At 39.9% G+C, this 12,864-nt stretch overlaps 1 protein-coding gene across 1 annotated transcript in view; it reads right to left on the bottom strand.

Annotated features, from left to right (window-relative positions):
- Positions 1-12,864, bottom strand: part of FBXL17 (F-box and leucine rich repeat protein 17) — a 467,471-nt gene that overhangs the window by 17,708 nt on the left and 436,899 nt on the right. The window contains exon 8 of the mRNA XM_028149688.2: positions 6,405-6,547. Within this exon, the coding sequence (XP_028005489.2) occupies positions 6,405-6,547 (143 nt within the window). The remainder of the gene's footprint in view (positions 1-6,404; positions 6,548-12,864) is intronic.

Below are 12,864 nucleotides of genomic sequence, written 5' to 3'. Positions count from 1 at the left end.
AAAAAGCTCCAGGCCAGCATTTTCTTGGTTTAATATGTAAAGGAAAGAAAGGCCTTTCGGCTACCACTTCACAACAGTGCAGGTGGAAGAGATGGGAACACTTGGCTAAAATGAGGTGGAGTGGTAACCTCTATATCTCAGCTGATGTGCTTTTCCCTGTTTCAATTACCAGGAATAATCAGGAGAGGGTTGTAAAAATGTGTTTTAAAGTGCTCCTGTGTGAAAAATCACCCGGAGAAACTGTTTTATCAGCAAAAGAAACAAGATGCTGATACTTCAAGTGAAAGACTTAGGTTCGGATCTGAGAGCCAGCCACACGCTCTCACCATCTTCCCTCTCCCCTTTCTGTGGAGCACATGGCACGGCGGCTGTTCATGTATGTCGCTCACGGCCTGGGGCTGCGGGACCTGCACAGTCAGACCACTCCTGCCTTGTTAGGAGAGAATGTTTTGGGCATTTTTTATTTTTTTTTTTTGTGTGTGTGTGTTTTACACTTTATTTTCTTTGATAAGGCATACATTTTCAGTCTTAAAATTTGGCTACGGGCAATCTAGAAACAGCTGTGTGCGCGTTGCAGGGGAGGGGCGGGCCCCTGCAGGTATACACTTTGTTTCATGGCTGAATTGCTACCAAAACAGTCCTGGACACAGTGCCCCGCAAATTATTTTCCCTGAAACTGATTTTCCCAGTTAGTTCTGTGTATTAGTTACGGAGTCCTATATTATTTTCCCCATAGGGCTTTCCTGCTTATGATTCCTAAACAAGCTGATAAAAACTCCATTTTCTCCACAGAAATATTTAGCTTGTTGAGGCTTTCTCTCACCATGATTACTTCCTGAGAAATGCAGTGGTCAATTTTTCCCTGAATATTTTGACATTAACTTGGGCACACAAGACTTGGACCTGGGTAGTCGAAGGCTGGAAAGCAGATCCTGGCTCCAAAGGGCTGACTGGTTTCTGTTACTTGTTTTCTATACTGGCTTCTCATTGACTTGATTAAGCGAAATATCTCTACCATTTAAATGAGGAACTTGTGTGAAAAGAAAGATTCCATATGACCTCAAGAAAGAATTTATTTTAAAGAAATCATGTATTTCCCTCCCCAGCTAAGTACTTCGGGAATTAGGGCAGGTGAAGAGAAAGGTCTTGGCCATGGCGGTTTGATGAGAAATGAATTAATTTCATTATTTCCATGGTGTGGATCAATAACAGTCGCCTCTGCAGCGGCCCCTGGCCTGAAGGCAGCTGAAAAAAATCAATAGGATCACAGCGAAGCCCTCTCCTCCCCCGGCAGCCTCTCTGATCTTTTCTGGGTGGACTCTTCACGCCTGTGTAATTCTCATTTATGTCAACTAGAAATCAAAGAAATTCCGAGAGGCTTTGGTCATAGGACATTGGGGTGGACCTTTCAAAACCTATTTATGTCTCTTCCTTAAGTAACGTGGCCTCCACTGCCCTCCTGGCGCCTCAATGGGCCCAGGAGAAGAGGCCGTCCAACAGAAGGGCAGCTACCTGCTGCAGACGGAGGCAGAGGGATGGAGTTAGTAGACGGAGGTGCACTTTCTCCATCCTGTCTACAACTCTGCAGGGACAGAGGAACTAATAAGCATTTTAAGCAAAATGCTTTGCCAAGAGTGGCTCCCTCAATAACGCTCTTTAATGATACCCCAGACGCTGGCATTTTCAAATCAAATGAACAGTGTATAAAATTAGTTCTGCATGAAGTTAAAAAAAAAAAAAAAGAGTAAGTGAAAGGGAGCTTTTAAAAGCTCTAGCATTTCTCCATCCAACTGCTTTTCACAAGGGTTTGGCATATGAGAATTGCTACATTTATGATGTTATTCGCTGCTCATAATTCAGGCTCTCTGTCTCCAAACTTCTGTATTAACACGCACTGCAGAGGTTTCCACCGCGACATTTTATCACCGAGGTTTCCCAAACCAGCCAGGCTGCCTCTGGCGAGGTCTGGTTTCTCAGCCAATGCTATGCCACTGGGCTCCCTCCCTTTTCATCAACCTTGTTACCCAAAACATTTTTCATTAACCTTGAACACTGTATTTCCATTTGCCCTACAGCTTTTCCATGAATTTTTTTTGTCTTTTCCAGTTTTGTTCTCCATCCAAACTGCCTTGCGAGAAATGAGGAAAATATATTATTAGAAGAAACAGATCTATATAGAATCTAGCATTCACTGACGCTGTGAAAATGATTTTTCTAACCAAAGCCACCGTCTATAATTAAGGCAAGCAGAGTAAACATATTGCTCCGATTAGAGTCCCGTTGATTATACAAGTAGTTTTTACTAAATCGCCAAGTAAATGTGTGTTAAGTTGATAGGTGATTTCGGGTCAGCTCTAATTCCCAAGGTCAAGTAAGCCTTTGAACAGTCTTTAAGGATATAAATTCACCCCAATTCATCAAAGCCATCTCACACAGCGTTTTCTTCTCTTGGTTCTTACAATGCACTAAAGTTTAGGAGATTAAGTGGCCTCAGCTTCAAAACCCAAAGTAATGCCTGTAACGTGCTTATCCATCCAGCAATCAGAAAAGCTATTCAAACAGGGCTTCCTAACGCACTTCCTAATTTTACAAGTGCGCAGGGAATGCCACGTTCGTCAAACGGCTGGAGGACTCCTCCGTCATCACTGCTGCAGCCCAACAAATTTTACTGCTGTTTTGCTTAGACATTGTCTGATAATCTAAGTACATGCTGCTTTCGTCTGCAAGCAATATGTTTGATGTCTCTCATCTGTTCTTTGTTTACCTAATGAGAGAAACGGAGGAAAAACACCTTCCTACAACAAATACCACGCATTTTGTTATTCTTACAATTTTTCAAAAACTCAAGTGAGGAAAAAAGCATAAGTTTGGGTCAAGTATAGCTTTCAGATTAAGTATAAGCGGCCCCAAATGAAACTGACTGCACATGAAAGAAAACATAACCAGCCTTCAATATTTCTCAGAACCGTAGGAGCACGGTACATGCGTCCTGGGACACACAGATGTCACACAACCCTCCCCTCCCCCCTCCCCCCAGGGCAGGGCCCCAGGGACAGCATTTCTGAAGTGGGGGTAACTGTGCAGACCATTGGGATCTCTTGTTCACTCCTTTGGCTCCACGAAGGGGAAGGATAACTCATATTTGTGAATTATTAGTGGTCAGCAGGTTTGGTTAAGGTACAGGGAGAAGAGTGAAAGGCCCAAATTAATTTAGTTAGTTCTTTGTTGGCACAGATGATCTCATTGAGGTAGTAAATCGTTGTCTCCATATCCTAATCATAATGTCTCTGTGCTTCCTGTTTTTATTATTTTTCTCCATTATTTTTCTTAGTACTTTCTTTTTGTTTACCTATTTGAATTGTCTGCTCTCCAGCTCACCCTTTCCTCTCATTGCAAATCTTTCTTCATCCCTATGCCTGAGTTAGTAAGTTGATCCCAATACAGCGTGTCCCATGGATGCATTGGTTTTCCTTCGTAAAATGTATAGAAATGTGATTATTGATATCTTTGTATAGGAAAGAATCTGAAGTTTAAATTTAAGTGAGGAAAAAGTAAAAGGGCAAAATCTCCTATAATCTGAGTTTATTTTTTTCCTTTCATTTTAATTCCCTTTCAAAACAGGAGAGCAGGCAATATACTTTTTTTTTCTCCTTTGGAAATTCAAATATTAAACCACAGGCTAATATAATGACATTGATGATAAGAATAATCAGTAACACTGATCATTTTATATATAACACACAATATTCTAAGGGCTTGATATAAGTGCACTCACTGAAATGCTCACAGCAGTCCCATAGGGAAAGGTACTATTATCACCCCCATTTTTCAGACAAGGAAACACAGACACTGAGATGTTAAGTAACTGCTCAAGATGACACAACCAAGTGTTGATCCCAGATCTAAGCCTGAACTCTTGGTTCCAGAGTCCAGACCCTCCACTACAAAATGTTTTTCTTTGCTACTCAAATTTTTCTTTGAGTCTTGATAAAAATTTGAAAGCAGGTAATGGATAGCATGATACCCATTTTGAAAGCTGAATAGTTGGTTACTCTAGATTTCCATTCAACTAAATCAACCAGGCGTTTATGTGCAGGTTTCACTTGCACGTTGTGTGTGGTTTGGAAACTTTTTCTCTCTTCACAGAACCTCTCATGTTTGCCTCTGAGCTGCCTTCAGCCTGAGGGCGCCGGGCAGCAAGACTGGGCCCCACACCCCCTGGCTGGCCACGGGCTATGGTCGGACACCTGGTGCTAGAGCCAGGGCCTCTCAGAGCAGCTCTCAAATTGGAGAAAGGATTCAGAGGCTGCCCCAGGAAATGGGCAAAACCCTCAGGGGTACCACCAAACAGAACAGTCACCCCATCTCACTTTGAACTAACTTGTATTTGGGTAGAAAAGGATCCATCTTTTAAATTTAAAATTAGCAAAATGCTGGTCAGCAAATATATCTGAAATAATCTCCTATACTAATCAGAATGCAAATTTCTTTAAAAAATGTTTTTTAAATTGGTTTTTGTTTTTAAATTTTCAATGACGGTTTACATTCAACACCAGTTTGTATTAGTTTCAGGTGTACAGCATCGTGGTCAGACAATCCTATATTCCACAAAGTGTTCCCCCTGATATTTCCAGTACCCAACTGGCACCATATACACTAGTAGTTATTACAATACTACTGACTCTATTTCCTCTGCTGTACTCCCCATCCCCATGACTATTTTGTAGCTACCAATCTATCCTTCTCAATCCCTTCATCTTTTTCACCCAGTCCCACAAGCCCCCTCCCCTCTGGCAACCATCAGTCTGTTCTCTGCATCTAGGAGTCTGGTCCTGTTCTGTTTAGGACATAAATTTCTACAGTTCATCACTGAAGGTGGAGCTGATCTCAACAAATCCAAAGACTGATTTGTTGGGAGACAGCGACCCACTTTGAATGCACACGTTTTTGGTGTCCTTGCTCAGGTAGTACTCATGTAGGAGCTCCTCTGGCGGAGACTGAGGACTTCTGCTGTCATTGTTCAACATTCCTAGGATACTCTGCTGACTGTGGGCCCTCCCTCTAACTTTTTTAAAAAAAGAATTTTATTTTAAAGTGACAGAGGTAGTAGTAGTGCTTGGTTTAGTTAGTAGTGAAATTTGAGGGAGACTTGTAACCCTTGGTTCTCAGTGCTGTTGCTTAGTAACAAAGTCAGTCAGCTTTCTAAGCTGGGCTGAGACTATATAATAAAATCTCTCTAAACATTACCAATGGGCAAAGGCCTGGTATAAGTTGGGATTTTAAAGTGATTTTAAAGCATTTAGAGAACAGAACGGGGTCAATTAACAAATATGACAAAACACACAAAGGATTTGGGCTATTCTTCTATTTGCCCCACATTTGCTACATTTAGAAAATGCATGTCCTTTGAGAGACATATAGTATTTAGTTTCACTCTCATTTGCTAGATATGTCCCTAACCACCATTTGCAAAAGTATCACACGTGTGTAAATTATTATAAGACGCCAGCGTTTTCTGAGCAAGTATCTGAGGTGGCTCTTTTCCAAGGAAACAGTCCCTGTGCCTGGAGATGCCCTGAGGAAGTGCCACAAGCCTGAACACAGACTCCCAAGACCTGGGGTAACATCTGGGATGAGTGGCCTGGAGCCATATGTGGTCTTTCTGAGACTCTATATTCTCGCCTTCACAGTATGAATAACTATTCCTTAGATCTGTTATAGGGAAAACATCTTCAAAGGGCCCCGTATTAAATATGGCCCAGTTTCCCAAACTCATGTTCAGGTCTCTGGGCCAGCTCCACAGACCTGCAGTGGGACCTCTGGGACTGTTTCTCAGCGTGTGCTAAAGGCAGCAGCTTAAAGTGTGGAAAGATGCAAATTCCCATGTAATATCCCCATTCTGGCCCATTCTTGCCCCCCAGATAGTCAGAATACATAGATGTTGGGCACTGAAACTGCATTACTTTGAATTGGGAAAAAACAATCTGGCACTTTCTTTCCACCTTACTGCTGCAGGAAACTTGGAACCCAGAGCAGAATTTTACTGTTAGACCCTGCACGTTGCAACGTGCCATGCAAACATTATACATTTTGTCCATGGGCTTTAAGGGTAGGAAGTCAAAATCAAAGTTGACTATGAGTATGATTACTTTTTCTTTCTGCATAAGCACAAAATTCATTTTTGAAATGCAAATATAATGTCATATTAGGTTAGAAAGCCAGGCATCTTAAAATGCATAGCTGTTAACAGTGCATGTATGTATGTACATGTATACATATATACCTATATACATACATACCCAAATACATATATGGAGAGAGAGAGAGAGAGAGAGAGAGAGAGAGAGAGAGAGAGAGAATGATATCCAGCTATTTACAAAATTAACTTGAAAGGTAACTCTTACTTTATCGCATCTCATCAGCCCCAAATATCTCAGAGACTTGCTGCTCTGCGCAATCAGGGTGGCTCCTTGGTCTGTAATTTCTTTACACCATCCAACATCCACCGTCTCTATGGTCATGCTGTATCGCCCAATGGCTATCAGCGCTGCGGGAAGAGACGGGGGGAAAGAAGGCAGAATAAACATTAGCAGTGGAAGGGATCTCTCTCTCATTATGACCATTTCTCCCATTTCCTCACTAAATTTGTTCCTGAAATGGTGTGTGTAAATGCATGTCTTATAAACAAAATTAAATTTAAAATACTTTAGGAAAGCTTGCCCTATGACAAACCCTTTCACAAAGTGAATGATCATTCCATAATTTCCCTTTCATTGGAACACAGCCTTTTATCAGTTTTACTCATTGCAAGGTTACCTGTACTTGCAAACATACATATCTGCAGAAGGACCAAATTAAAATGAATTACACATAAAATGCTACAGAAAACCCCAAGTAGTAACTAAACTTTACCCAAGATAACGTTAATTTTTTAAAAAGAAAAATCCATATAAACACAATTTTGAGGTGTATAACACTGCATATGAATTTCTTTACTGATTGGCATAAATTTTTCCATCTGTTCGTGATCTTAAAATGTAAGAATATATAATATTTTTCACATTAGTCCTTCCTGGGACTGTTAGGAATTAAGAGTACATTATACATACAGTTGAATTTAATTGTTGCCATGCTATAGTGCAGTAAAGGGAATGCATTTGTTCTAGTGAATTTCTTCCTCATATCAGAAGTATTCTTCCTATTAACATATAAAATGAAACTTGTCATCTGAAAACTATGACAGCATCTCTAGTCTCCTTGACTGTTTAGCCTGGTACTAACGTGCAGATGCTCATCCCATAATCTCTGAGGTGCCCTCCTTATCACTGCTCATAACCAGCTGCCCCATCAGAGTGACCAATCAGTGAATGTGGCTCTTTGCTGCGGACTTCTCATTGGACAGACATGCATGCCTCTACCTTTGTGAGCAGAAAAACAGATTTCAGTAACTCCATCCAGAGTATGTTTATGGTGGCATTGGTATGTAAATGAAAATCCCTAAAGCAATGCCACAAATACTAAAAAGGAAGGAGTTGTTTGCTAATTATTTCCTCATTCTATGATAGGATGAATTGATTCACTAGATTAATAAGAGCAGAGTGAATTATTCATGTGAATAAATGTTAACTCTTACAGCTCAGATAAAAGTATACTTGGCAAAATCACTTTGCTAATTACCTTAGTAATTTTTCTTTTAACCATAAAACTCATGCCCATTCCTTCAAATATCAAAGACAGACATTTAAAGCTTACAAAAACAATAATCATGATCCCAGTGTTTTCCAGTGAAAATGCTATAAAAGAAGAGAAAAAATTTTTCCTGGAAGTTCCTCATGCCACTAATTTGCAGATGCTCTCTTCTTCGTGTGAGTTATTTCGGTATTTAGTTTTCCTAGGAGGTAGGGCAGGGCCAGGGGGCGATCTGCCAAAGGTTTGCTGATTGGTCTGAATGACATTTTTGTGTAGTAGAAGCAATGTCCCAGGCCGATCCCATTTGTGTTCTTGACCTAAGAAAACTGCTGTTATCTCTGTTATGGTCATAACATCGGTTATGATGTCCTGAGGATCTCCTATGATGAACGAAGTAGAAGAAACATAAAAGAAATTCCTTTCAATACAAAGTGCTCAAACTCAGATTTCAAAAGACCACAAAGCACAAGTTGCAAGATGGCCCTGGGGCTGTAGATCGTGCACTTTTATTGAGGTTTGAGGCTAGAACATGAAAGCCCTGCAGTAGCTAGAAAAAGGTAAACCAAATAATCTGAGGAGTTTTCAGAGGCTGCTTCCTAAGCAAGTAGAGTCAACAGCAATTTATTCTAGGTGCTAAAATCACTGGTGTTTGGTATTTTCTTTTTTGTACAAATTAAAATATAAACAGTAAATAAGACAAATGAAGATACATCAGGGTATTCAATTTTTGTTTTGTCATAGTTGTTGCTTAACTTGTTCATTTATTCAACAAACACTTCATGAGCTCTCACTCTACAGCCTTCTCTCCAATATTTATAGACTATCCACGTACTAGGCACTGGGCTAAGGATTTTAGGTGCATTATCTCAATCCACAGCAATGTTATGCAGTTGTATTGTTATTTCCATATTAAAGATCAGAAAATGAGCCACAGAAAGATTGAGTAACTTTCCCAGTATAACAAGATAGCAAATAGGGACGTGGAGAATAAGCTCAGAGCTGGCTCTCAGCCCTGGGTGCCCATCCAACCTACTAAGTTGGAATCAGTGGTCAGGCACTGGGCCATTGTAATTCACTGCACTACCAGCATGTGGAACTGTGGTGGGACACAGGGGTGCCGTGCTGGGTCCCGGGGACAGAACGATTCCCAGAGCTCAGAGGCCAGCTGCGTGGGTGTGGGTGATGGGAGGTTTGGGTGGAAATGAGGAACAACCAAGTAAACAGTCACTTGGGAGGTTAGGGGGAGGGGAAGTAGGCTACATGTGTTCAGGATGTATTTCCCTTTACCATGATTCTGGAGTGAAACACGACAGCTTATAGGTAGCCAAGTATTTGCCTGTGACTATAAGATTCTTTATTGGAATCTTCAAATTCTAAAATGCATACTGAGTAATTTACCTCTCTGTGACTATATGCTACCTTTGGATACTTTTTCACTGTTGCTCATGAGCTAGCTGTGAACCGTGTAGTGTGATTTCAAATTCACTTGTAGCCTCACAATGTAGTAGATGTCTGGCCTCGGGATGACATTGAACATTTCTGAGTCTCGGTTTCCTCACCTGGACAAATGGGGATGTTGACTCCATGACCTGCCTTCACATTGTTGGCTTGAGGTTCACATGAGATGATACATGTAAGGGACTTTGCACTACATTAATGTCATGAATTATTTGATATTTCCCCAAACAATGCTACAGTAGTGCAGTTGATTTTAAATGAAAAGACTTGAAAGAGTTTTGAAAAATAAACAGCTCCAGGCAAATGAGAGCATTATATAAGTACTTGGTCATTATGTCACTGCTATAGTTCTTGAACTGTCTTCTCTCCATTGGTGTTCATTAAACCCATAGACTGCACCTGGGATGAAGAGCTGTAAATGTATGTATGATTACTACCTTCATTAGGGGCTGTTGACACATTACAATGATATTTATTGAGCCCTGAAAAGGGATAAATTATGCAAGACTAATTCCTAATCCCCATGCAATTTTTATATACTTTCTTTATGTGCTAAGTGCATCAAATAAAGTTAAATTTTAAAAAGTTACACAAATTACAAGCTGTAATTCAGTAACTCATATGATGATCAAGGAAGGATATAGATCAACCCATTAACAGGCATTTCCATAATAGGCATACAAAGTGACTGAAAAACACGGGCACATACGCACTTAATTTTGACTAATAAATTCCATTTCTAGGAACCTATCCTGAAAAAATCATATATATATATATATATATATATATGTTTTTTCATGGGAGCATTGATTGTACTTGCAAACTTATGAAAACAGCCTTAATGCTCAAACATAAGAGAGTGGTTAAATAAACTATGCCACACCCTCATAATTTAACACAAGAAGCTGGAAAAAAAATGGGGTAGATCACTGGGAACTTCTAAATCATTCAATGAAGAAATGAAAGTGCAAAAGAGCTTAATATGGCGTGCTACCACCATACAAAAGGGAACATAATAAAAAACATGAATCTGCTCATTTGTGAGAAATGAATACAGGAAAGATTACCCAGAAAACATAGAGTCTATTTAATTATAGGGGGATGGTGGGAAAAGAGAGGAAAGAAAGGGGGCACAAATGTGGTGGTGGAGTGTGAGGAGGGACAGAGACTTCTTGAAATATCTCTTTGGCTGTAGCTTTGAATCTCCGAACCATAGTAATGCTTTACATACCTCCCTCATAAAAAAATTAAAGCCAACTAGAATGTGGGGGACCCCAAAGTGGAAAACAAACAGCAACAAATCAATCCTAATTGTATTCCCAATGAGCGGCGTGAACCTGCCGAGTGATATAACCACACTGAAGGGGATGGGAATGAAGTCGCTTTGGAAAACATGATTTTGACTGAATATTATAAGGCGCAAAACAAAAAAGACTGCCAGCAAATATTATTCTCTAGTTGGTAAATACGTTTCCCACAGAGGTGTGAGTGAGCAATTTAGCAACAACTTTATGTATAATCTAGGATTGTAGATACTGAGTGCCAGTCTTTGAACGGTTAGAGAAATAGGTTACAAATAAGAAAAGGGGAGATTATAATGAACCTGTGGTACTGAACTGAAATCAGAAGTATTAGAATGAACTCATATTTTTTATATATACACACATACACACATAGCTGGTCACATAGAACTAACTAATAAATATAATGTATGTTCATGCATGGTTTAGTACACATACATATATTTCCTATCTTTTTCTGCTGAGAGGGATAAGAGCAATGACACCCCAGAAACAATGACCTACTAGCACCCAGATCTTTTTTTTTTTTTTCCCAAAACATAATTCTCCAATAAAAGGAATCAGGGCTTCTTAGAGAAATGGTTGATTCCAGGTCTGGGGCAGGGAAAATACAAGATGAGGCTGGAACATCTTGTGTTCACACACACACAAAAAAATGCTTAAAAGGAATGAGGGCATGCCAAGAGGACACTGAATCCAAACAGAAAGAGCTGCCAATGGCCACATCTGGAACAATATGAGCATCAAATAGTGATAGCATTGGATTATAATTCAAAAACTGGAAACGCATCTATAAGTCCTTACTGATATAAATGATCAAATAAATAAATAGACAAAGAGGGGCAGATCTTCCTTACAGAAGAATAAAAAAAAATGTGTACGGAATGAGAGAAATACAAAAAAAAAAAAAAATCAGGCGAAAACCACAGTAATCACTGTTGCAGGCAAGCTCTACCAGTGGATGCTAAAATCTGTTGGTGAAAGTTTGAGGAAAAACAGAATATGGGCAGAGTGCCAAAGACATTTAACAATTTTCAAAAATCATAACTTCATAGTAGAGAGACCCAGCAGATACCACCTTCCACAAATGATCAAGGTTAGCACTACCAGTAACAACACATATATGCCAAAATGAATAATATCAACTTACTCATCAGAAAACCTCAAACCAAACCAAACTGAGAAACAGTCTACAAAATAATTCACCAGTACTCATAAAAAGGGTCAAGATAATGAAATATAAAAAAGAGTAAGGAAGTGTCACAGACTGAAGGAGTCTAGGGAGACAAGAAAACTAAATACAGAGTAGTATGGGTCGGCTGGCATGACTTCCTGATTAAGTGTCGACCTATGAACCAGGAGGTAATGGTTCAATTCCTGGTAAGGGCACATGCCTGGGTTTCGGGCTCGATCCCCAGTGTGGGGCATGCAGGGGGCAGCCAATCAGTGATTCTCTCTCATCATTGATGTCTCTCTCTCTCTCTCTCTCCCTCTCCCTTCCTCTCTGAAATCAATAAAAATATATTTTTTAAAAAATACATAGTAGTACCCTGGATTGGATTCTGGAACAGACAAGGAAATTAAGGGGAAAACTGGTGAAATTCAAATAAGATTTGCAGCTTAGTTAATCTTAATGTTTCAATGTCAATTTCCTAGTTTGTTAATTGTACTATGGTTATATAAATTGTAACTTTAGAGGTCGCTGACTATACCTCTACTATTTCTGCGACTTGGCTATAATTCTAAAATTATTTCAAAACAAAGAGATTAAAACATGGAGAAGCTAATAATAGATAGTGAGTGAACTAAATAGAGGACTTTCACTTTTGTAAGTGAAAGCAGGTATTATTTTCGCACTGAAAGATCTGATATATAAAGGCTGGGACTAAAAATACTTTTTTTTTTTTCCTCATAGGAAGATTAGTCATATGAGTGCATTAACAAGTGACCTGCATGGGTCATTTTGTCCTTCCCAGTCCTACCTTCTGCTATGGATCTAGGTACCTGGAATAAAATCAGAAGAAATGCCCTAGTGCTTGAAAGAATTAGGGTTAAAATTTAGCAGTAGGATTAACGTCTTTCATGTAATACTTGGATAAAAGCCACTTGCAAAGAAATTTCTTGGCACAAATACAAAGAGACAAATATGAAAAGTGCTCTTCTTTGTGGAAACCACAGAAGCTCCGAAAACAAAGAACTGACACTTTCAGAGACATTCGTTGTTGTGTGATGGTCCCCGTGAGGCCCCCTCTAGCCCGCGGGGACGACAGCAGAGGCTCTTAGCCCTAGCAGGTCAGCAGAAGCACAGGCGCCTAGAAAAAGTCCAGATGCCCGAGTCCCACCTCTGGAGCAGCTGCAAAAGCTCCTGTGATCCCGATGTGCAGCCGGGCTGAGCACCACTGAACAGAATAACCTA

Source organism: Eptesicus fuscus, chromosome 4 (genome assembly GCF_027574615.1).
Source record: "Eptesicus fuscus isolate TK198812 chromosome 4, DD_ASM_mEF_20220401, whole genome shotgun sequence".
Classification (NCBI taxonomy): Eukaryota; Metazoa; Chordata; class Mammalia; order Chiroptera; family Vespertilionidae; genus Eptesicus; species Eptesicus fuscus.
The sequence above is the reverse complement of the archived record's forward strand: the minus strand, read 5'-3'. Positions and strand labels throughout refer to the sequence as shown.